Source organism: Eublepharis macularius, chromosome 1 (genome assembly GCF_028583425.1).
Source record: "Eublepharis macularius isolate TG4126 chromosome 1, MPM_Emac_v1.0, whole genome shotgun sequence".
In the NCBI taxonomy this organism is placed as follows: Eukaryota; Metazoa; Chordata; class Lepidosauria; order Squamata; family Eublepharidae; genus Eublepharis; species Eublepharis macularius.
Window position 1 is genome coordinate 201,334,894 of NC_072790.1, and position 26,641 is coordinate 201,361,534.

The window sequence follows — 26,641 nt, forward strand, 5'->3', positions numbered from 1 at the left end:
TGTGATGACTCACCCATGTCCAACAGCTTGCTACTGTTCAACAGCAGCAACCATACAAAATCTGCTGTTGAACAGTGGTATAGTGGTTACAGTTTCAGACTAGGATCTGGGACGCCCAGGTTCAAATCCCTACTCTGCCACGGAATCTTGCTGGGTGATCTTCGGCTAGTCTCATATTCTCAGCTTAGTCTAATAGGGTTGTTGTGAGGATAAAATGGAAGAGAATGATGTAAGCTGCTTTGGGTCCATGTTGTAGAGGAAAGTGGGGTGTAATATTAACAATATAGATGAAGGTAGAAGAGGCAGATAAAAGGTAACCTGATAGGTGGGTGGGAAGAACAGCAGGAAACAGAGAAAGGCGAGGATCTGGGGGCTGCCTAGAGGAGACAAGAAATAATGTGGGGAAAGGGATACAACAGAAAGTGAAATGCCCTTCGTAAGTCCTTGTGAGTTCCTCACCATGCAACTGAGCCTGGTTCAGTGGTCGGCACTGTACAATTCAGCCAGACTTTTCCCCAGGGACAGGCTGTCAGGGGTAAGGAAGGAGGAAAAACTGAAAGCAGGGAAGGGGGAGATAAAGGAACATTGGGTTGGTGAGTGTTGAGAAGGAGGCAGGAAAAGGTGAGACGCTAGGGGGCTTTCAGGGAAGGGAAACAGTGGGGGAGAAACAAGATGCTCCCTGCAAGTCCTTGTGGGTTCCCCGCTAGTAAAAATATAATACTTTGATGGGAAATGATTCTTGATGGGAATCTGGAGAGCTGGATTTGGCTCCTCCTTTAGCTGTTTGTCTTTCAGTTGCAGAGGCAATGATGTCAAGTGGAGTACCAGGTTTGGCCTGAAAGTCAGAACTGGTGAAGGCCAAATACCCTGGGAAGGGAGAAAACAGCAGCAACAACACTACCCTTGCAAGTACAAGGAACCAGTATGGGGTTAGACTAGAACCAGAGAGACCCAATTTCAAATCCTTACTTAACCATGAAGCGAGTGACCTTGTTGGGCCAGCAGTTAGTGTCTCTCAGCCTAACTTGCCTCACAGCAATAATAGAGAAGAGGAAGAATACATATGCCACTCTGAGTTCTTTAAGGAAGAGTGGGATTAATATGCCATAGAAGGAGCAAGGCTTTTTCAGTGGTGACTCCCGTAACAGGGAACCTTTGCCTGAAAAGTTCCTCCAAGCCCAGCCACTTAAGTGCCATCCTAAGCATGTCTACTCAGAAGACGTCCCTTGACTTTAATGGGATGTACTCCATAATGTATTCAGGGTTGCAACCTTAAGGTTCTTAAAGATAGGGAAATGATCACACTTTTTTTTACCAGTCAGTTAGCTTTTGTAAGGACCCCATGACTATGTTCCTTCTCTTGTTTTTTACTCTTGACAAAAACCTGCTGCTTTTCCTTATTTTTACTTTCATGTCAGGTTGCTTTATGTATACTTTTTATTTTATACTGGTTTATTTTAATGGAACTTTATTGATGTCTTCCTTATTTGTCAGAATGGATGGATATGAATCTGAAAAATCAGAACTGTAATTTTATCAGTTGGGATTATAGGTTTCATAAAGGCAGTGCTTTATTTTTGGCCTTCCTGGCTGTTCATCATAGATGTGGGATTTTGAGATCTAATATGTCCCAAAAAAGCAGGAAGGTAGAATTAGCAATAAAGGGAGGGAGCCCAGCTTTGTTTTCGGTTGTGAAAATAAATCTACACAAACATCAAGTGCTCAAAAGTGGGAGAAAAAGGGAAGCGCTTTTGCACAAAAACAGTACAGCTATGTGTTCAAGATGGAACAATAAGATGCCAGACAGTGTTTAGGGCAACAGTCACATTTTATTTCCAACCAAACAGGACAAGCAGGTGCTCGTCATCCCCTTCAGCTGCTGAGAGTGTGATGTTGGGCTACAGTTCTGTCCCCCATGACTCTAAAGAAAATTTACAAAGCCCAGAATGCAGAAGAATAGCAAGAGTAAAGGGCCTGATTTGAACAAGGACACCCTGTAAATACATTCCATCCAGTTGGGTAATTGTCATCCTGGTTGAACCCGGATAACAGGGAATAATTATTTAAAGACAAGAGGAGGGAATTTCCCGTCCCCTCCCTAAATCACTGGAATACTCTGAGAAAATAAGCACAAAGTAAGAATAATTCATAAAAAGTGGTGGAGAAGAATGTATTAAGCAGCAGCAAAACCCAACAAATGTGGTATTGTTTTAACAGAGGTAGAAAGTCCCAATTTCCTTGCACAGAAAAATGCAATGAAATGTTTGGTGTGTTTATAATACCAGTTTATTTACCAGTTTACAAGTTCAGCATGGAGGAAGAAAGCAGGTGCCCACACAGCCATCCTGAACACTTAGTTCTTTCCAATGGATAAAGGTGGAGGTGGTCTGAGGCTCTCAAACAGGCGAGGAAAATGGAAGCAACAGCACAAAGCAACGGGGGTGGGATCTTGATTTCCTCATGGGACTTCCTCCTAGGTCACTTCCCTGAATCTTCAACTTTCATGAGCCAAGAGAATAATGACATATGTAGTCCCTGTACAGTTAGTGACTAGAAAGATATTAGTTACCCATTTTCTGCATCTGTTTCTTAATAAAAGGGGGGGGGAATGATGTGACCATGGATACTGGTGGTTGTGGTGGTACATCCGCTGATTGCCTACTCAGTTTGACTTATTAACAGGGTAAATGGGAGGACTGCTTGTAAATTGATAAACTGTAACCATCTTACCTATCGACTTATTTTGCAGCCTTTGGCAAACTATGCTCAGTTTCTGACTAGCCATGTGCTTCCTTTCATTAAATTTCCTGATCCTCAGCAAAGTTCACAATACATAAAGCATAATTCTTTGCTGTTCTGGCTGCAGAAGCTATACTTCTGAAATGGAGCAGCTATGAGTTATATAAAACTTTAACAGTGGGCTGGATGTTAAAATAGACAGCGTGTGTGTTGTTCTGAGAGAGGGAAGAGTTGGTTCTAGAAGAGGTCATTGTGTTAAGTCTGGGTGTTTGTTTCTGTAGGTATGGTAATGGAGCAAGTTTGATTTCAGTGGTGATTAGAGAAAGGCACTCTGTGTGCTTTCAGTGGCTGTGTTACCTAGCAGCTAAAAAGTTAAGCTGGGGTCCCCGACCTTTTCAAGCCTGCAGCACCACTGTAAATTCTGACAAAAGGTAGTAAGTGCAACCACAAAATGGCTACCACAGCAGGTGGAGCCAACCACAAAATGGCAGGGAGTGAAATTGTGTGTGTGTGTATGTGCCATCAAGTTGCCTCTGACCTATGATGACCCTATGAATGAAAGACCTCCAAAACATCCTATCATTAACAGACTTGATCAGATCCTGCAAACTGGAGGACATCACTTCTTTTATTGAGTCAAGCCATCTCATTTTAGGTCTTCCTCGTTTCCTACTGCCTTCCACTTTCCCTAACATTATGGACTTTTCCAGAGAATCTTGTCTTCTCATGATGTGACCAAAGTACAATAGCCTTAGTCTTGTCATTTTAGCTTCTAGGGAGAATTCAGGCTTGATATGAGCTAGTACCCACTTATTTGTCTTTTTGGCTGTCCATGGTATCTGCAGAACTCTCTCCCAGCACATTTGAAATGAATCAGTTTTCTTTCTGTCAGCTTTCTTCACTGTCCAGTTTTCACATCCATACACAGCAATGGGGAATATCATAGTTCGGATTATCTTGATCTCGGTCCCCAGAGAGACAGCTTTATCTTTAAGGATCTTCTCTAGCTCTCTCACTGCTGCTCTTCCAAGTCTCAGTCTTCTGATTTCTTCATTGCAGTCTCCCTTTTTGTTGATGATTGAGCCAAGGAATAGAAAATCTTGAATAATTTCAATGTCCTCATTGTCAACTTTAAAATTGTGTAATTCCTCAGTAGTGATTACTTTTGTCTTCCTGATGTTCAGCTGTAATCCTGCTTTGGCGCTTTCTCCTTTAACTTTCATCAGTAGTCGTTTCAAGTCTTCACTATTTTCTGCTAGTAATGTGGTGTCATCTGCATAGCTCAAAGTTTCACTCCATCTTCTTCTAGATCTAATCCATCTTTCCTTATGATATACTCTGCATAGAGTTTGAACAGGTAGGGAGATAATACGCATCCTTGTCTTGACACCTTTGCCAACCAGAAAACATTCTGTTTCCCCATATTCTGTCCAGACAGTAGCCTCTTGTCCAGAGTACAGGTTGCGAAACAGAATGATCAGATGATGTAGCACCCCTATTTCTTTCCATAGCTTTTCATGATCCACACAGTCAAAAGCTTTGCTGTTATCTATAAAACATAGGTTGATTTTCTTCTGAAATTCCCTGGTATGTTCTATTAGCCATCATCAATTTGCAATGTGATCTCTGGTGCCTCTTCCTTTTCTGAATCCAACTTGAACATCTGGCATTTCTTGTTCCATATATGGTAAGAGTCTTTGCTGTAGAATTTTGAGCATCACTTTGACTGCATGGGAAATTAACACAATAGTCCGATACTTGCTGCACTCTTTGGCATCCCCCTTTTTTGGCATTGGAATGTAAAATGAGCATTTCCAGTCTGTGGGCCAGTGAAATTCTGCATAACTCTAATAGTAATTCTTCAACATTTGGGGTAGAAGCTCTACTTAACAGGATGTCTTTTTTAATGAACACATTTTTAAATATTTTTTTTCATTCAGAGATTATCCATGTGCTGTAGCGGCAGCTACTGCAATTTAAAAAAACTGCACAGCTGATCAGCTCTCCAATAGCACAGCTGGGCAAAAGCCCCACCTGGCCCACTCACTTTCTAAAAACACTTGGTGCACATCAAGAAAGATGTTCTGCATGCCATGGCACCCTCGGGCACTGTGCCAGGGGCCACCTGAGCTATGGTATGAACTAGAAAGCCTCAGATTTCTTCTCTTTCAGAAACCCAGTAACCAGCCTAGGGCAAGCCACTGATCCTCAGGCTTGTGCTTTCATAGCATGAAAAAAATTGCAGCAGGGCCACCCTGTAACTGTATTGACAGAACTTCCAGCCCACACCAGGGGCCCTTCCCACAACACCATTGATCCAATGTCTACTACGCTAAGTGCGATGCTAGTTTGAGGAGGTGCGGCAGCACGGGCTCGGCCCATTTCTCCTGCGCCTTCTGACGTTGCCTTCGTGGTGCGGGGAGGAGCCGCACTGCCCGAGCAAGGCCCCGCCGTATTCTGCAGCGCGAGCTCCCTGCCCTGGTAAACTAGGGCAGAGGTCAGCCTTGAGCGCGTCCCCTCTCTTCCTGGTACGCCAGTGTGCTGCGTGCAACGGGAACCCTCCGTTACGAGTCTTGCGCGCAGCCCCTCAGCCGCCGTATGGGCGTGGAATAAAGACCGAGCTACCTTTCGGGGCTGTTGTAAGGAGGCGCCTTGAGAACCGCACAGAAAGCGCTTCGTGTTACTGTGTCTCCACCAAGTCGGGTCGCAAACAGGTCCCGGGGCCGACCCTTCCTCCCTCTGCAGCAGCCGCGCCGTCGGCCCGTGGCCCTCTCCCCGCCTCCCTCTCGCAGTTTGCTCCGCTGACCTCCTCTCAACAGGTCTTGGAAACTGGCTCGGCAAGCGGGGAGGAGGGGGCGGAGGCGGGCCCAGAGCCCGGCGTCCCGTTTGCCCATTGGAGGCCGCGCCGTCGGCTGCTCCAGCCGGAGCCGGAGCCCGGGGCTCAAGAGCCTGAGCCTGCCCCTCGCAGCGTCCAGCCAAAGCTTGACGTTTTAAAGGGAGCCCTTGGCGCGCCGCTGCCTCAGTCGCTGGGGGACAAGCCGGAGCCGCGGCGGGCGCTCGCTGCCACTCTTTCTCCCCTGGGCGGGCTGTACAATCCTCGGCAGTGTCCTGAGACTGTATGGTCAGCTCAGGGGTGAGGCGGCCGGGGGACTTCTTGCCTTGCGTCGGGGGGGACGTGGAGACAGCGCGCGAGCAGTGGCCCTTGCCCGAGAGGCGACCTGCCCAACCCCAGCAGAGCGGGAGACGCAGAAAAACAGCCCAGCCTAGCCCTGCCTGCACCTATCAAAGGCCTCCGGGGACCTTCCCGCCCTCCGTAGCCAGGCCCTCTTGCCTGGGATCTGCCTGCGCCGGGCTTCCTTTGCCCGCACCAGCCCTCCTGCCTCCCAGCCGTGTACTTGGCTTAACCAACCGCCGAGGGGAACAGCGGCGGCAGCTTTCAAGATGACAGCTGAGAAGGAAAAGAAGAGGTAAGAAGGACCAGGGGCTGGAGGGATGTCTCTGGAGAGGGACTGGTAAAAATATTTTTCGCCTGTGTGTGTGTGATGAAAAAAGGGACGCTCTTTCCGTGTTTTCCTCGTGGCTGAGTGTCTCTTGCCTAAGTCAGCAGGATCTTAAACTTTGTTTATGTGTATACACACACTGGCTTTGCACTGGAGCTGGTTGGGCAGGGAGGCCCCAGTGGGGATCTCTTGAATGGGCATCCGATGTAGCCGCTGCGGCTGGCACCTAAATCGTTTTGTTTGGATATCAAGCTTTTAAAAAAGTCTCGTAGTGAAACATGCAGAATTCCCACATTAAAGTTTGTATCACTTTTTTTAAAGAGATGAGTACTATCTTACCATAGTTAAATCAACAAGACGGAAATTGTGTCTGGACCATTTTCATAGTTTTTTTTTTTTTAAAGACCTGTTTAAGATAAATAAGCGGGATGCTTATCTCTGTCGCTGAAATCCGTGGGGGGGGGGGTTCACCCTCCATTTCGATTGATTAATGGAAGCTGCGAGAATGACAGTTCTTTACTTCTTTTTTGGAATTCCCATCTGTTCTCTCCCAGATCAGTGTACTTGACTCCCAGTTCCTGGGCTAGTTTGATTGACATTTGAGAGATGCTCCCAAACTTGGACGGGAAAGCCCTTGCTGATACCAAGGCTAGTACATTAAAGGGGAAAATCCTGATCTTGACTTGGTGGATGTCTGAGGGCAATACTTAAAAACAGCGGATGCTGCAGGTTTGGGGGTGGGTGTTTGTGGAGGGATAAAACTACATAGCGGAGGCAAAGTTGACTACCAAGCTTTTCTGCAGAGATGGAAGAGCAATTTTCTTGACTATTTTACATTAGCCCCCCCCCCAATCCACTAGATCTCTGAAGATCATTTGTCTAATTCCTGTGGGTCTCCTCAGATATAATCTAGAGCGACTTTGTGCAGATAGGGTTTTGCCACAGAACCTGAAAGTGTTTGTGCCTTTTTAGTTTAGAAAAAAAAGAACGCCAAGGCTGAGAAGTCAGTACAGCTACAGTGGGGTAGACATGGAAGACTTTAAGAAGATATGGGATTGGGCAGTAAGGGAGGCTACAAAATAATGCATGGTGTGAAAAAATTGAAGTAGCACTTTAAAGATTAACAAATTTGATTCCTTTAAGGTGCCACTGGACTTCTGTAACAGCTGGGAAACACTGCTGCCTGGTGTGCAGAAAAGGTCCAGAACCTACTGCCGGTCCGTTTCACTGAATCACTCCTGAGGAGGAAAATTCGTTTTCTCTCCCTCCTATAATACCAGAATTGGGGAGAGGGGTGTCACTCAGTGAAACTGATTATCAGTAGACTCAGGACAGACAGAGGGAACCGATGCTTCCTTAACTTGTGAAATTTGCAGCCACAAGATGGGCTGGTGGCCACTGGCTTTAAAAGGGGATTGGACAAATTCATCATCTCTTCCAGAGCGATGCGTCGTGATGGCGAAGTGAAACCTCCATGTCCCAAAGCAGTTGTTGGAGGGACAGCAGGAGGTGTGGGGGGAGGGCATCTTGTTAGCCAGTGTGGGAAACAGGATGTTGGACTGGATGGATCTCTGCCATGTTCCAGCAGGGCTTTTCAGTGCATGTTCTTCTCTGGAGAGACGGGAAGAATTGTGGGCCGCCGTGCTCCTACAGACAGAGCTGCCTGTGCCCAGCCGCCACAGCTCTCCCTTCTCTCCCAGTCGGACTGCCCTCTGGATGCGAAACCCACGCTTTCTCCCGTGGCAATTACTAGCGGCAAAAAAACCAAGGAGCTGCAACTCCGGGTGCAGCGCTGCGTAATCGGCCTCTCTTCCAGTAGGTCCCCTGCGCTGGCCCTCCTTAGTGTAATGGTCGAGGACTGGAAAGGAGAGGCCGAAACGCGCTCCTTGGCCCCGATCCCCTTTCAGAGCGCTGCTTCTGCGTTTCCGAGTAGAAGGCGATGGATTGGGGATCAAGTCGCCACTTCTCGGACGAAAGCGAGGACGCGCGGAGTGACGTCGGACAGGACCAAGCGTTCACCTCCAGCCTTTGGATTGGGCTGCTGGGCCAGCGAAGTTCAGGGAAGAAGCATCGGTGCGCCCGAGGCTTTTTTGGCGTCGCGAATCCGCCTTGGGTGCCGGGAGAATTTGCTGAGCTCAGTGCAGGGAGGGGGCAAGTTGACTCGAACTGATTGCGTTTGGGAGAGGTCCGGCAGATTCCAGGAGGTTAAAGGGTTTATTCGGGTTGCACAACCGACCCTTGCAGTCTTCCCTCCCCCTACTCTGTTTTCTTCCTCATCCCATAGGCTCACAATCCCAGCCCCCCCTTGTGCCTTCTAGGCTCTCCTCTCTTACTCGCTGTCAGTTAGGCAAAAGAGGAATTTCCAACAACTCAACCGGTGGTCGATCCACTAATAAACCTGAGTTTGTGGCTTCAAGGATTCTCCTCTGAGCACACTTTACACATAGTTTCGAAATCACATAATACATCTTAGTTTTGGTTTTTCGCTCATCTTTCCACACGTTTTCCCCCTGCAAGGCTCAGTTCCCCCCCACCCGGAATTTATAATAATACCCTACAGTGATTTCAGCGTTGAAATTGCTTTCTTCTCAGTATGATACTACTGCAAGGGAGGTTGGTATTGTTTTCTGAAGATGAGAACAGAGAGTATCTTGACCATCATATTCTCTAATGAGGTAGATTTGAACTGGAGACTTTCAGCTCAGCCTCTAGACCCTCACCACACCTGCTTTTTATATTAAACATTGACGGATTTGTGAACATGACAAGAGAGCTAAAGAAGAGCCTTGCTGTATCAGACCACTGGTTCATCTTGTATAGTGTTCTGTTTTATACAATAGCCAGCCAGTTACACTGGAGAACGTAGAGGCCAAGGCCTTCCCCCGATTCTACCTGGCCATCCAGTCCAGTCCAACACTGGCATACAAAGGTTTGCTTTCTCTGGCTGCAGAGATTAGTTCACAGAACCAGGGAATGTTTGATTTAAACAAAAATGTTAATAGTGAAAACAAATTAACTCTGTGATGTCTAACATATTCTCCTCAATCTGAACGATGTTTGATTACCTCATATTTAATTAAATGCCGTTTCACTCAATGAAATCAATGTGAGGTCTTACCACTGGCAGTATCATACCCAGTGGAGTCTTCGTCTCATCCTCATATAAAGGATAGTTTAAGAGGGAAGGACTGCAACAAAGCTTACCTGTGTTACATACATGCGTAAGTGAAGTGTTACATAAATGTTTATTCCAGTTTCAGGGTTGGCACATATAAACATTTGATGCTGTGCCTTGGTATGATCATGACAAACTGGGAAATTTGGTAAAGTTCAGTATCAATTTTTCTTATGTTATATTTCTTATGTTAATATTGCAAAAGTAAGACCAGATAAAGATGGCTATATATTGTTCATCTATTTTTTACACAGTCCCATTTGCAATGGTTTACTTGTTCCTATTCACTTCTCGAGTATTTTCCATCTTTTAATCCCATATTATTAGCATTGTGTGTGCATGCGTGTGTTCTTTTGGAATCTGGTATTAGTGAAACCATAATAAGTATAGGAATGCAAAGCTGGAGGTTTTGTAATATTGTAGCCAACATAGTTTTTCTTTGGAAAATGTCATCAAAGCGGTGTTTACCAGTATAAGAATTAGTACATTGTATAGTATATATTTCTACTTTATTCTTTGTTTTGTTTTTGTAGCACTATTGGTATGCTGTCCAGAGAATGAACTGCTGTACAGTATTCCTCAGATGGTGTCCCTCTAATTGTGTAAGCTAGGTGCATAGCAATGCAATCCTAAGAACATGCTCCTGGGAATAAGCCCCATTGAATATACTTGAGTAGGATTCTGAGTAGGCTCTATGTAAGATGATGGCACTGTAGAATATGCATCTGTGAGCAGGGCTGGATGAATGCCATTGCAAAGGGACAAACACAGCCACAAAGAAGGTGTTAATAATGCCCCACATCCAGTTAGAATGAAGTGTTAGCACCATAAAAAGGAAATGTGAACTATTCAGTATCTTTTTTTAACTGATCATACTTACACAGGGATGAATTTATGTTCATTGAAGAGAAAGAGCATATATAAATAAAGCAGGGAGACCTTCTACAGTGCCATCCCAATCAAAGATACATCCTTCAAAGCCTCTTGACTTCAGTTGGCTTTGAAGGGTGTAATTCCTGTGCTTGCTGTTCCATTCTGAAAAGAGTAAACACTGGGAGGAGAATTGTGCTATATGTAATAAACAAACTTCAATAGAGTGGTGCATTAAATTGAGGCCTGTCAGAGTCTCTCTACAGGAGACATCTGACACATGAAGAACACGTGGGGGGAGATGCAATGTTAGCCGAGAAGGGTAGTTTAAAAAGTCAGAGGGGGTGGCAGGGCAAAGGCTTTGCTATACACCGGAGCTGTGTGAAAAGGCTGTGAAATGCCAGAAGGGAAACTTCAGCCCATTATAACCTCTCCAGGTCCAAGCCTGGCTCTGGAAGGCAGCAGCTGTAGCTGATTTCCATTCCTTGCTGCCCTCTGTTTGTGATCTGACACAATTTTGGACTGGAGAGGTGAAACTGACAGATCCTTCTGGGAAGTAAAGATGAAATTAACAGACCCTCGGAGGAGCTCTTTCTGCTGGCTCTGTCTTTTTAAACTATGCTTCCCAGCTAACATTGCATCTCCCTGCACTTGACAAACACGCACCAAGGCATCTCGTGTAGAGAGATTCTCAAATATATTGCATGGTATGTCTGACAAATTGCTTCTTACAGTTGTAAGATGACCCGTAGTTAAGAAGCTGCTGGTAAATAAAAGTGGAGCTTGGTATAGCACACAGAAGGGAATCCTCTCACAGCCCGATATTCTGTGGGGCTGTCATAGCTGTTCTGTGATTAGAGCCCCAGAATGTTCTGAATTAAAAGATGACAACTGGGGCCCAGTGAGGAATGATAAGAGGGAGGAATAATCTGGAATTTTCAAAATCTTCCCATCCAGGATTTTTATAACTTGTCAGAGCTTTGAGTGGACTGATTGTACTTCCTGTCTCCTTTTTCCTGTAACTAACTCACAATTGTCTCAACATTCTGTCCCTTCTGAAGAATATTCAGCCCTCCTTAAACTCATTTTTGGCTTTTCTCCTTTTTGATTAATTTACAAACTCATTTTCCTACATACTCGGGACATGTAAAGCTCCTTCGTTTATGGGCATGTTGTGTTTCATTATTCACACAGGGGCTAGACAGTTTATTATGGGATTCATTGTATTCAGTGAACTTTTGACACTGTGAAGGAACTATCTTGCTAAAGAAAGGCAAAATCATCGAACATGTTTAGTTCTGTAATGTTGGCTGTTGTTATGCCCCTAACTACAATGACCAGATGCGTAGGTCTTCTTGGGACGAATTTCTAGCTTTCCTTTTATATGTGCTATTCCAGTGTTCCGAGAACATCTTAAATGAATTGTTGAAATGTCTTGCTTTTTCATTTAGTCCCTGTGTGCTCTTAAAAAGTAATTAAGCATTTTGTTGTTGATGCTATCAAAGGCATTTACAAGGCCAAGTAGATTCTTGTTTTGTCTATTAGGAACAAAGCATTAATTTTGGTTTGTTAAACACTCAGGGTCATGAATGCCCACGGGAGCGAAAAGAATTTGATTCAGTAACTCTTATGCATTATTAGTGCTATTATTTGGGAAGGGGGATTTCTCCCTGATGAACATGGATGGACGTTTTCAGTAATTCACGATACCTTAACAGGGGACACAAATTACTGCAAGTAAAAAAGTTGTGTAAGAAGAATAATCTGACAGCCCTAACTTGGCAACCCTGACAGTGGCTTTGTTTATACTTAGTGAAGCTAATACTTAGCTCTTCCTTATTTTGTTCAATGTATTTGCTATAAGCCAATATCTGAACACTTATGCATGTTTCTGGATGATTGGGAACAGGAAGAATGAGGATGATGCAGTAGTACCCTCAATGTAAATGGATTAATGTGTAAGCCAACAAACCAACTCCAGGTCTTCTTGTATAGCTCTGGGGCTCTGGACCCTTTTCAGTCTGGTTTCAGCAGGCCAGGCCATGGGATAGAGACAACTCCAGCAGCTTTAGTGGATGACTCGAGTGCTGCAGTGTGGCAATAAAATCATTTCTGTCTGCAAAAACACAAAGACCTTTCTGCTGTAGAAATCAAAAGTTCTTAGTAGAAATAAAACTTTTTGTTGGCAATACCGAACTATTCAAAAAGGCTTTTTACTCAAATGGGAGGGTTGTATTCTAGGGATGGGGGTCTCAGATGCTTTGCTAATGAGTTAGGGACCATAGATTCATCACTATATTTTCTTACGTATTATCTACTGCTTTAAATATGTACTCCTATGTACCACCAATGCTCCGTGTTGTATAATGTTAGTCCTAGAATTGATTATGTTCTGCTTCAGTATTTTTTCTGCTCTGTATTGGATTCTTGCTAATACTATGTCTTTTAAACCTATTTATCCTATGGCATTGTTTATGGAAATGTCCTTGATACTGTATTGAAATGTACTTGTTACTGATCGTAGTAATCTCATACTGTGTAATCCGCCTTGAGTCTCAGTGAGAAAGGCGGACTATAAACGACATAAATAAATAAAAAAAATAAAATTTTCTCTGATCTCATTGGAGCAGCAATAATTGTATTTTAATGCTACCCTGTGATTGGCAAAAATGATTTAAGACAATAAAGCGTGCAGTTTGATTTGTTTTAATATTCAGAATTTAAGTTGGGCTGAAAGTGACCATTATATTTTATCAGTAGTCTTAGCAAGCCTTCATTGTTTCATTCAGCCTCTTGATAATCCTATGTTCTCTTAACACAGAGTGAAGATTGCTTTAATTGAATGCTGATGGCTGACATTTTGGAAAGGTGCGCTTCACCTTTCTTGGAGAATCGGGTCTGCTTAGATTATGAAATGGCTCTGTAAAAGCTTCGTTGAGTTAGAAACTTTGGAGCTGTGTTGTGATATTCCACAATTCATGATTAATGATGTATTATTGTAACTTTTTTGTCTAAGTGGAATCCATAAACAATTATTTGTTGGATTTTAATTTTAAAAATACAAGCAGCCTTGCAAATAAACCAGCCTATTTTGTAACTTAGCCTGCCTGTCTACATGCCATTTTTACTGCATCAACAGGCTGAAAGACATGCTGAGATCTTTCCAGTTTCATCTACCTGGGTCACACAACGTCCAGAATGAACATTTCCAGCATCTCACAGTGTTGCCAGGAGAAGAGGGAGGGCAGAAAAGATCCACATCTTCATGTACTCTTGGGCTTATGCTTCATTGGAAATAACAGTGTTTGTGTGAGTTGTTGGTGGGCAGATTGTGTCACACATGCATACATCCCACTTGAGCGTTCATCTTTTTCTTCAGAGTTTTCTGCTGACACTCCTGTTAAAGCGTGTGGAATCTGAAGATAATTTAGACACTTAAAAAGTGACTACCTTGAGTACTCAGTACTGTATTTCAGAGCTCATGGTTCTGCGGTTTACCAAGAAGCTAGAGGCAATAAGGTAATCTAGCTGAGAGATCACAAATGGAGAAAATATTTGGATGAAGACAATGGAATGTAGGCTAGAGAGCGCCTAATCTGTGGCTGGTGGTGGCAGCAGAGCGTACTCTCTTCTGTGCCCTCATTGCATCTACAAAACCATCCTGTGGAGCTGATCTGAAGAGTAAGGGAGCTGTTCCATCAATTTGGAAGCTCACTCCAACTTTTAAACTAGACTCTTTACAGATAAAACTGCTGCAAGCCAGACTCCACAAATTCATAATAGTAAAATTTTATCAGAGCTGTGTCCGATCACAATTGCTTGGATGAATTCCAGTTATTGCAGTCCAAAGATGTGGACAAGTTGCTTAAATCTGGCCTTTGCTTCAATACTCACACTTTGCACATTGTTGAGTAGCTGGAGGAGATTGCCTGGGGTGGGTCTAAATGGTTATCATCATGTATGTGGTCTCTACTGTGAAGGACACACTACCAGGCAGTCTAAGCAACTTGAGGCTTTTTTATTGGACTAAGATTAACAGACCAAGGAAAGAAGAACGGGAAAACAAATCAAGGGAGGGGATATGATTTAAAGGAACAGTCCATCACATCCCTTCTGCCATACATTTTATCAGACCCAAAATAACAGTTAACTAAACTGCCTAACCTTGCTGAAGTTTCCCACCAAGCTGTATAGAAAAACCCACAACAACCATCTGTATAGAATTATTTATAAGAAAGACCCTTTCATTTTTTTCCTTTGGTTGTTTGCATATAATCTACAAATACCCACCATAGATCAAGTAGCACCACAGGTTTCCATGCTCTCTTGAGACATTGAGGTGGTGGTGGAGAGGGCCATCAAGTCATAGCTTATGGTGACCCTTGGTGGGGTTTTCATGGCAATAGACTAACAAAGGTGGTTTACCATAGCCTGCTTCTGCAACCCTGGTCTTCATTGGAGATCTCCCATCCAATATCTAACCAAAGCTGATCCTACTTAGCTTCTGAAATACGACAAGATCAGACTTGCCTGGGCTATCCAGGTCTGGACATTAAGGTGGTAGGGTGTGGTTATATCCTGATCCATAGGTGGTGGCAATTGTACAAGGTTAGCAAGTACAGGTGCTGATGGCTCAACCAGCAAGTCACCAATATCTGGTACTGTATTAGTAAGTGATGTGTGTCTTGGAAGGCAGCATTCCCCAGAAGCATAGTCAAGGTCAGGAAGCAGACGAGACTGTAGCTGGTTAACATGCTGTTTCCATAAAGTATCACAGGAAAGGCAAACCATAAAGGAAAGAGGCCTATTGCATTTAGAGATGATTGCAGGCACCCATTTCTCCCTGCCAGCATAGTTTCTTGCCCTGACTTGAAAGGAATGGTGATGGTGATCGCTATGGCTATGTATCCACTTGGCTTGTGATTTAGCTATCCGCACACCAACATCAGGATGTAACAGATCCAGACAGGTCCTTAGAGGTTTTTTAAAAAAAGAAGAGAAGCAGGAGATGCTTGGGTAGCATCTCCTGTGTCATGGTTCTGTAAACAAGTAAAAAGTTGTCCAATTTCTGCTAATGACACAAAAGAGATTGATTGGCCTGTAGAACATGTCGAAACATCTGTATAAAATATTCAAGTAAGCCATTAGTTGCAAGGTGATAAGGAGCTGAGTGGATATGCTCAATGTCATTTAATTTCAGAAATCTCTAGAATACATCGGAACAGAACTGAGGCCTGTTGTCACTGTCTAATTGCAAAGGCAGTCTAAACTGAGCAGACAAGGTGTGGAGATGACCAATAGTTTTTACGTAGTAGTAGCGGCCATTTTAAAAACTTCAGGCCATTCTGCATGGGGCATCAACTACTATTAAAAAGTACAGCCTTCAAAAGTCCTGCGAATTCAACATGAATATGTGTCCAAGGCATTTATTTATTGATTGATTTGATTTATACCCTGCCCTCCCCACGAATGGGCTCAGGGCAGCTCACAACATCTATAAAATACAATAAATTAATTATAAAAATTTTGGTCCAAAAATACTCATTAATAGCTGATGATCAGTCAATAAAGCAAAATGCCAGCCGTGCAGATAGGTATGAAACTCTCTCATATGAAAAATAATGCTCAGGGCTTCCTGTTCAATTTGTGCATAATTTCTTTCAGTAGAGTTGAGGATGCAGGAAGCAAAGGCAATTGATTTCTCTATTCCATCAGGAAAAATCTGAAACAGCACTGCGGCCTCTCCATTGTCCATGTCTAAGAGCAGCAAGCATGTCTTTTGATTATGCTGCACAGTAGCTGGTACTGTGTAACATATAAAACTGGATTTAAAGACACTTTGAAATCTCTGCAGATATGAACTGTGCCATTTTTCATTATCGCTGGCACAATAGGTGTTTCCCATTCACTGTGCAAAAGAGGTGTCAACACACCAATCTGCACTAAATTATTCAAATCAACTTCCACAAGGGATCTTAAAGCACAAGGAACTACTTATGGTTTGCAATGCTTAGGCTGGCAGTCAAGTTTCATTCATCTGCCCCAGTTCATCCTTAAAAAGTTTAGAGTGCCTCTCCACCATATCATACAAAGTTTGGGGCTTTGAAGAAATTGCTTTTATTTGGGCCCAATTCACTTGAAGCTGTTTAAGCCAAGCATGGCCAAATAAAGGTAGAAAACAGCAAGAGTCCAGTAGCACTATAAGACTAACAAAATTTGTGGTAAGGTATTAGCTTTTGAGAGCTGAAGAAGTAAGCTGTGACTCACGAAAGCTCATACTGTACCACAAATTTTGTTAGTCTTATAGTTGCTACTAGACTGTTGCTCTTATCTGCTGCTACAGACAGACTAACATGGCTACCCATCTTGATCTATCTTTAACCACATACAAGAGTAGGACAGTTGACTGGGCTTCTAGCTGTAACATGTAGTACCCCTTTTGGCACTAACTTTTCACCTGTGTAGATCTTTAATACTGTGAAACTTCCTTTTATGGGAATTTTAAACTAGATCTTAAAATAAAGAGATTCAGGAATGACAGACACTGCAGCAGCACACCATCCAGCTGTGTTCTAGTAGGAACGCCTTCAGTTAACTGAAATGCCTTCATGTACTTCTGTTTCTGATAACACATGTAAGGCAGGCAGAAGTTCACTGTGACTTAAACAAGCTTCTTCTAAATTATATACACCAGGCTGCCCTTCTTTCCTCGGGTGGGTTGAAATAGGCACCTTCACGGGGTTTATTGCCAGCTGGTAGGTAGATTAATAGGCCACTGCAATATGCCCTTTCTTATGGCAACATATGCAGATAAGGTGTTGTTAACGGCAGTCCTTGTCAGCATCTACCTGTATGTTGTGGTCTTCCCTGAGGCTTTTTTCTTTTACTGAGAAGAGTCACTCCCCAGTTCAGACTGGGTTCTTGACAATCCTTGTCAGCAACTTTCATAGCACAAACCCCTTTCACTGCCTGAATGAATGTTAATGTTGAGAGGGATAATATTTTTTCCTTATCTGAAGGCATCATTTAACATTTGTCCAAATTAGCAGTGCTCTGACATCTTTCTAAGCACAACAACAAGCTGTGCAATTGATTCCCCACTTCCTTGGTGATGCTGATGGAATCTATAGTGTGCTGCAATCATTGATGGGGCAAGAGGAAAATGAGATTTCATGGCTTCTGTGATGACAGCATAAGTAGCATTGTTGAGAAGCCTTGGAGTCAATAAGTTGCACAGCACTCTATATGCTCAAGGCTGGGACTTTTAAAAAAAACTTGCAACTTTAGGGTCATCAGAAATGAAGTTGCAAGCTACAAATTACTATATAGTCAAAGGCTTTCATGGCCGGAGAACGATGGTTGTTGTGGATTTTCTGGGCTGTATAGCCGTGGTCTTGGCATTGTAGTTCCCGACGTTTCGCCAGCAGCTGTGGCTGGCATCTTCAGAGGTGTAGCACCAAAAGACAGGGATCTCTCAGTGTCAAACTGAGTGCTACAAATTACTCAGTGTTCCAAATATACTACCCACATTTCATGAGCTTCATTGAATTCTCCAATATTGCCCAGAAATGTCACCATTGTTAGTTTGGGGTTTGATGTAGTTCCTGTGGTCCTTCCTCTCTTCTTAGATAGAGGGTACAAGTATAAGGCGTATGGCCCAAAATACCCAGAAGCCAGAGTGATGGGGAGAAAATAAAATGGCTGCTCACTCTCAACAAGATAAGTTTCACTTTTTGCTGCAGGAAACTGCTCCATGGTTCAGCATCCAGTTGGTCTTGTGTACCTCCTGCTCATATACGAGGAGTCAGGCATCTGCCTTCCAAATAGTCCAGTACTAAAAATAATTGTGGGTCAGAGGATCCTCATCACCAGATATCATAATGCGGCCTCGATGGTGAAGGACACACCACCAGACAATCTAAGTAACTCAAGCATTCTTTATTGAACTAAAAGTAACAGGCCCAGAAAGGAAGAACAGGAAAACAGAAATCAAGGGAGGGGGGTAAGATTTAAAGGAACAGTTGTAAATACTTGGAAGGAGAGGGGATAGTGCTGAATACCCTGAAGGAAGCAATTATAAAATCCTTCTTGAAAAATCTGTCCCTGGACCTGTACTGTATTCATTAAAACAGAATGCTCTGCTCTCCCATGCCCCCTGATTTATCTGTCAATTGGTTTAGTCTCATGGGGGTGAAATCTGCTTTGTTCTGTCCATTAAATAGAAGTGTAGATGGGATAAGCTCCCTTGTTCTGAAACCAGTTAATAAATGGGTGTTGTTTTAAGCACACCAGTTTGTGCTGTATGAACCTAGGAGCAGGAACCTGAATGAGTACCTAATCCTGATTTACAAGAAGAAGTGAACATTGCAGGATCCAAATGAATATATTAACTATTGCCTAGTGGCAAATGTTTTCTTTGGGGGCAAGGCAATTGAGCAAGTGTTGGCTGAGTAACTCTTGGGAGAAAGAGTTTATCAGTCCAGTTTCAGGCCTAATTTTGAAATCAAGACTGCCTTAGACACCCAGATGGATGATTTTTTTAAGGAAAAAAAAGGGGGGCTGCGTAGGCATTCTGTTGGAAGAGCCAGTTTGCAGTGTATGGAGGACTTTCAGATCCATGTCTGCAGATGGAGGCTCAAATCATGACTGTTGTGAGTAGCACGTTTAGCCAATTTCGGTTGGTGTACCACTGGGTAACTTCTTTGAGAGGAAGGGTCTGGTTATGGTTAATAAAACTGATTATATCCAGGTTAAAGTACACAAATGAGTTTTGAATTATTAGAGAATGTGGGAGCAAAATTGTTGACATGCATGTATTTGCCCTTTTCTCCTCCTGCAACCCTACCTACGTCATACTGTTAGCAATTCCTACATCTTATTTTTCACTATGCCCCCTCATGCTGCATGACATTCCATTCTAGAGGGTCTTCTGCCTCTCAGCTGTGCTATTTTAGATGGGGGTATAGGAGGGCTATAGGTGCTGAGGGAGGGGGAAGCTGTTGAAAAATTGCTGCAACAAACTTGACACATTGATATGACCGTGAATTCATCACATAGGCTGCAGCTGTTGCCTTCATGAAAATGCGATTCTTTCTAATGCAGCCATTTTCCATCTAGGCAAGTATTTGGGCAATCCTGTAGAAAAAGCAAGGTGTAAGTCAAGTTTCTTGTATATGTCATCCTTTTATCAGATTTCTTTTCCAAAACTCTTCTCTAATACAAGGTTTTCTTCTTCTTGGGCCTTCATAAATTAATTGAGAAGCTTGGAATGCAAATGGGTTTTATTTTGTCATAAATTGAGTAGCTGAGCTAATAGAAAAATGGGGGGGGGGGCGTTAATGACCTAAAATATTCTATAGCTGGCATACTGAAACTATGTTTGGTAACACAAGTAGCAAATGTAATTTAAAAAAATCATTGGTAACTACTAATCTGTGAATACTGACAACCACAGGAAAAATTATTTCATTTGTTGTAAATATATTTTCACTTCTATTGTGCAAATAAAAATGCAAAAAAACCTGTGATCACAAGAATAATATAAATGGGATGCATGGTCAGATTGTCCAGTATCTAGAAAATGTGATTTGTAAGTTGTGGCCACTTGTAAACAGAAAATATCACAGCTGTTTGATGTAAACTTCAAAATCCATTGTTTAATACTAGTGATCTGCCTTAGCAGAAATTTCAGGTGTCATTTCCATCTTGTTTTGAGTTTGACACCTCTTGTTGTCTGGCATGGTCCATCCATATTCTGCAGCATGGATATATGATAGGACCGAATGGGCAAAGCTTGTTAGTAAAGTGGAAGGAGTTGAAATTAGAATTAGATCGTATGGAATTGTGGTCAGAATGCCACAGGGTGCTGCTAAAGAATGCACCACCGTATCTTGGGTTGCCAGCACCTGGGGCAACTCCTGTCAAGTGGCGCCCCTGTCACCCCCAGGACCGCGTGATGATGTCACTTCCTGGAAGTGATGTCATCGCGCAGGGCATGGCCACTCCCTGGGAGCGCTCCCACGATTTGGGCTGCAGCTCTTCTGTTGGCACAGCAGGCGGCCAGGGCAGCCTCCCAGCCTTTCAGCGCAACCGCCCACAGCTGCCGCCAGCCATGTGCCCAGCGAGCTGGCTGCCCCGTCAGTGCAGCAGGCAGCCAGGGTGGGGCAGGCAGCCTCCCAGCCCTTCCACTCAGCCACCACCAGCTTCTCTCTTGGCCAGCAGCTGCACCTGGCACCTTCTCTTTGGCAGCACCAGGGCAAGCAACCCCCCCTGCCCCCCCTAAATACGGCCCTGAAAGAATGTTTCAGAATTCTTTATGGGAAAAGATAGTGGTAAGATAGTGTTTTGCATAAAGTGTTCTCCTGGCCAGAAGACCTGGCTTCAATTCTCCACTAAGCTATGAAACATTTTGTTCCATCCGTTCAGCCTAACTCACCTCATAAGGCTGCTGGGAGGATAACATGGAATAATGGAACTCAGTGTATCACACCTTCAGCTTCTTGGAAGGCAATCATTGCAATTAAAATATAAAAGGGGGAACTGGCTTTTCAGAAATGGCATGTGGTTCAATTGAAGTTTACTGTCCCTTGTTATCACGTTGTCACTCCTGCTGCTGCAACATTACCCCAGAGATGCATCTCTGCCTTCCAGCAGCCAGGATAGCCTTGGGCTTTTCTGCTCTAGGTTGTCTTCTTAATTGCATTTCCCACCCTTCCTTACACACAGCATCATTTGCTGTTGCCCTCTACCCACTTTTTAGTTCTCATATTTTTTTCAAACCATTAGGAAATGTCCAAGAAAAACCAGGAGAACAGCAACTGGCAAATGATACCATGTATAAAGGAGAAGAGAAACCGATGTATTTCAGAAGCCAACTTAAGAACATAAGAACATAAGAACATAAGCAAAGCCATGTTGGATCAGGCCAGTGGCCCATCCAGTCCAACATTCTGTCACACACAGTGGCTAGAAATCCAGTGCCATCTAAAGGACTGTCAGTGAGGCCAGGACACCAGAAGCCCTCCCACTGCCTTCCTTCCAGCACCAAGACAACAGAGCACCACCTCCCCACAAAGAGAATACCATCTATCTCCTGTGGCTAATAGCCACTGATGGACCTCTGCTCCATATATTTGTCCAGTCCCCTCTTGAAGCTGGCAATGCTTGTAGCTGCCACCACCTCCTGTGGCAACGAATTCCATGTGTTTATCACCCTTTGTGTAAAGTAGTATTTTCTTCTATCTGTTCTAACCCGACTGCTCAATAATTTCATAGAGTGCCCACGAGTTCTTGTATTGTGAGAAAGGGAGAAAAACACATCTTTCTCGACCTTCTCTAACCCGTGCATTATCTTGTAAACCTCTATCATGTCTCCCCTCAGTCGTCTTTTCTCCAGGCTAAAGAGCCCCAAGCGCCTCAATCTTTCCTCATAGGGAAAGTGTTCCAACCCTTTAATCATTTTAGTTGCCCTTCTCTGTACTTTTTCCAGTGCTATGATATCTTTTTTAAGGTGTGGCGACCAGAACTGTACACAGTACTCCAAATGAGGCCTCACCATCGATTTATACAGAGGCATTATGATACCGGCTGATTTGTTTTCAATCCCTTTCCTAATAACCCCTAGCATAGCATTAGCTTTTTTTATGGCAGTCGCACACTGTGCTGACGTTTTTAGTGAGTTATCTATCATGACTCCAAGATCTCTCTCTTGGTCAGTCTCCGCCAGTTCAGACCCCATCAACTTGTATTTATATTTTGGATTTTTGGTTCCAATGTGCATTACTTTGCACTTGGCTACATTGAACCTCATTTGCCACATGGATGCCCACTCTTCTAGCCTCGACAGATCCCTTTGGAGTGCCTCACAATCCTCTCTGGCTTTCACCACCCTGAACAATTTCGTGTCATCTGCAAATTTAGCCACTTCACTGCTTAATCCCAATTCCAAATCATTAATAAACAAGTTAAAAAGCATTGGACCCAATACCGACCCCTGTGGCACCCCACTGCTCACCACCCTCCACTGTGAGAAGTGCCCGTTTATGCTCACTCTCTGTTTCCTATTAATTAGCCAGTTTTCGATCCACAAGAGGACTTGGCCCTTTATCCCATAGCTACTGAGCTTACTTAGGAGCCTTTGATGAGGAACTTTGTCAAAAGCTTTCTGGAAGTCAAGATAAACAATATCTATCGGGTCTCCCTTGTCCACTTGTTTGTTCACTCCCTCAAAGAACTCTAACAGATTGGTGAGACAAGATCTTCCCTTACAGAACCCATGCTGAGTTTTCCTCATCAGCTTTTGGTCATCAATGTGCCCACTAATTTTATTTTTGATAATAGTTTCCACCAACTTACCCGGTATTGACGTCAGGCTGACTGGCCTGTAATTTCCCGGATCTCCCCTGGAACCTTTTTTAAAGATGGGGACAACATTAGCTACCTTCCAGTCCTCAGGAACAGATGCAGAGTTTAATGACAGATTACATATTTTTGTGAGGAGATCTACAAGTTCACACTTGAGTTCTTTCAGAACTCTTGGATGTATGCCATCTGGGCCCGGTGATTTATCAGTTTTTAAATTATCTAGCAGTCGCATAACCTCCTCTCTCGTCACCTCAATGTGACTCAGGTCTTTCAAAACCCCTCCCAAAGTCAGTGCTTCCGGAGTGGGCATGCACTTCTTATCTTCCACAGTGAAGACAGAAGCAAAGAACGCATTCAGCTTCTCGGCCATTTCCCTATCACCCTTTAGTAATCCTTTTACGCCTTGGTCATCCAAGGGCCCCACGGCCTCCTTAGCTGGTTTCCTACTTCTAATATATTTAAAGAATTGTTTATTGTTTTTCTTTATGTTCTTTGCAATATGCTCCTCATATTCCCTTTTTGCCTGTCTGATCACAGACTTGCACTTGAGTTTATAGTGTAATCCTAAACAGAGCTATACCTTTCTAAACCCCTTGAAGGAATAGAAGGGTGTAACTATTTTTAAGATTGCACTGTTAATATCAGCTTTTGGAGGTCTTGATAAGTATTTGAGAATAGTGCAGTGGGGGAGTTTAAGGAATGAATGTAACAGATGAGAGAAAGGAGCAGTTTATCAACAAGGCCATTAAAGGCTTTGTATGGGATAGCCAGTCAGTACCTTGAATGAACCTGATAACTGGGCAGCTGACAGAGTGATTGCAGAATGGGAGTTCTCATACCACAAAATTTCTAGCTATAGACCTACCCTCTAGCAATTGTCCCTGGAAGCAATAAAGGGTATGTTTTCACAGTATTATGAACGACCAATTCTTCCAGCCGTAACGAATTTGTAGTCTTCTACTTTTACAAATTTCATAAGTATCATGTCACTTATGCTAGCATGAAAAATGCCTGTGTACAGTTGGGATAGCTCAGTGAAGAAGAAAAAAATCAAAGCGGGGTGGGGTGAACCAAAACACAAGTGAAAATGTAAGTCCACTCTTTAGTCCTCATATCTGCAGGACCACCTCTCCCCCTATGCGCTACCATGTCAGCTGTGCTCATCTCTGTAGGGCCTTCTGCAGGTGCCACCATGCAATTGGACAAAACCAACAAAACCTGTACATGGTACATTCTGTGTTTGTGGCCCCCACCTTATGGAATGGCCTGCCTGATGAGGTTAGGAAGGCTCCCACACTCCTGGCTTTCTACCGACTATGCAAAACTGAATTACAAGAGGACTTTTTACACAGGATATAGAACTGTAGTGTAACAAAATGGTTCAGAAACATGCCTGGGTAAAGAGTTAGGAGCTGGGGACTATACCATTGTGTCTAGTTGTACTATCTGATGTTGTAAGTAGGTTCCTTTTGGTTGGTTCCAGATTTCTATGATTGAAATTCTATTGGCTTGTTTGTTGGATGTCCCATCCGGTTGATTGTGTTGGCTTATTCTGTGTAATCTGTCTTGAGTCCCAGTGAGAAATTGGACAATAAATAATGCAAATAAATAAATAACTAAATAAAGGTACAGTATGGGAGAAGGGGAGAAGATATAACCTCAGACTTTTAGATGACCTTTGATTTTCACTCCAAGGCAGAGGTGCACAAATTGAACTGAACACTCCCTCTCCATCCTGCCATGTTCTGTCCCTGAATTCTGTGCTATCAGGGCTGTCTGAGCCATTCATGATAGCTATTATTCTGGTTTTCTTGTCATTAGGGAATGTTCCAGACTAACCACAATGTACTTAGCTGTGAAGAACCAATGCAAAAAGCAGTATGGGCACCCATTAGGAAAATTGTATTTGTTTGTGCCATAGCCAGAACCTGAGTTCTGCCCTGAAGCTTTCCTGACATAATGGCTAATGGACCCTTAGGTTTTATTTGTTTACAGAATAACACTTTTGCCTTTTCCCCCCAGAACATTAGTTCTCTCTTTTTTAAAAAATAAACTTTTATTAAAGTTTTAAAAAAGAAAATAAAAAAGAAAAGAAGACAAAAAAGGAGAAAATTTTCTGTTGAAGAGGTCTAACAACAGCACCTATTCTACACCAAGACTAGGAGTACCATTAGTAAATATTTCTCCTTTCCATCTAGACGTTCCTTACCTCTCCCTAGTCTTCAAAAGCACAGGTCATTAGCTAGAACATTAGTTCTCAATTATTAACTGTGTATACCCAAAAAGAAATGTCATCTAATAAGAATGAAGAATGGGATATGAATGGGTTCAATGGGTTCAACACTGTTTATGTTGTAAGTGTTTTAGAATGCACAAACAATTGTGCGCTTAATGCCTAGGCAAATCTTTGTTGTCTGAAATAAAGGAAGACTGAAGGTAAAATTTTTAAGAGGTTCTGAAGTGGTGGCTGTAAATGAAATTGTGTCCCAGTTAAGCAAAATGGTTTGCTTTTGATTAGGTTAGTGAAACATACTGGAAGCAATAAAGGGTGTGTGTTCACTGCACTTTTAATTTTAAATAATGCACTGCTTATTCTCACCCTCATCTTGTATGGAAAATCCCAGGGCAATTCTCAAAATATTCAGCCTTCAGATAACACTATTATTTGTTATCAATAAAATCTCACAGCCATATGTATTCACAATTAAATTATGTTCCATGTAAGCAAGCCCTTGATGATATTAACTTCATTATTTTTGCAGTATTTTGAAGATCCTGGTGGTGTGTTCAAAATGCTGGTTTTTATTTACACTGATTTTTTTTTTTAAAAAAAAGCACCCTCAAAGCTCTTAATACCAGCTCAAAATGTAGCCTTTACTTACAGGTATGTTTTCACAGTATTATGAACGACCAATTCTTCCAGCCGTAACGAATTTGTAGTCTTCTACTTTTACAAATTTCATAAGTATCATGTCACTTATGCTAGCATGAAAAATGCCTGTGTACAGTTGGGATAGCTCAGTGAAGAAGAAAAAAATCAAAGCGGGGTGGGGTGAACCAAAACACAAGTGAAAATGTAAGTCCACTCTTTAGAAAGAGGGATGAAAACCCAGATGGCATACAATGAAAGTTACACCCCATAAGAGTGTGAAGCATAGAATCTGAACGATCAAGGATAGGCTCTTGCAAAACTTACTGTATAAAATGTGGTGGTGAACACTTTTAACATATGCTGTGCAAATGTGTAGTGCACAAATATTATTTGTCAACATCTAAAAAATAGTTATATTCCCTGAAACGTTTACGCTTAATTTCATGGGTCAACATGTGGGGGTGGATGTGAGGAGAATAAGAAACCTTTTTGGAGGGGGTCTGGCTCTGTCCAAGGCAGCCCATTACCATGGTGTAGTCTGCCTATATCATCTCAAAAATAAGATCAAATGTTTATTTTATGACATTGGTGTGTGGTAGTGGATTAAGAGTAATCAATGAGGCTTCTGTACAATCAATGTTGTATGTTCTTCCCTTGTCTCACATCAGAGATCAATGTGACTGTTGTGTTCTGCACCAACTGCAGTTTAAACAGAGCATCCTTTGAGGGCAGTTCCACAAAATGTGCATTAGAATTGTTCAGTTAATAGGTGGGAAGGGGACGTGGTTCAGTGGTGGAGAATCTGGTTCTAGGTTAAGTCCTTGTCGTCTTCAGCTCAAAAAGATCAGGTAGTAGGTAACTTGAATGACAGCTGCCTGAGACCTTGGAGAATGGCTGTCAGTCTGAGTAGACGATACCGACCTTGATGGACCAGTGATCTGACTCAGCTGAAGACACCTTCACTTATGCATCTCAATGGCCAAATTCTTTTTTTTCTCCTATGATGAGACATAGCTGGTGCTTCAGCCAATGCTGCCTTGACCTGAGCATCCAGAAGGGGGTCCAGATTCAGACCATGCATCTTTTCCTTCTTGGGCGGAGGGGTTCCTGCCCTGTTGGGCA

General features: G+C 43.0%; 1 protein-coding gene across 1 annotated transcript in view; it reads left to right on the forward strand.

Moving 5' to 3' along the window:
* The first annotated feature begins 5,754 nt into the window (after positions 1-5,754).
* EPAS1 (endothelial PAS domain protein 1) overlaps positions 5,755-26,641 on the forward strand; it is a 124,761-nt gene continuing 103,874 nt past the window's right edge. Inside the window, exon 1 of the mRNA XM_054983933.1 lies at positions 5,755-6,206. Within this exon, the coding sequence (XP_054839908.1) occupies positions 6,181-6,206 (26 nt within the window). The 5' untranslated portion in view covers positions 5,755-6,180. The remainder of the gene's footprint in view (positions 6,207-26,641) is intronic.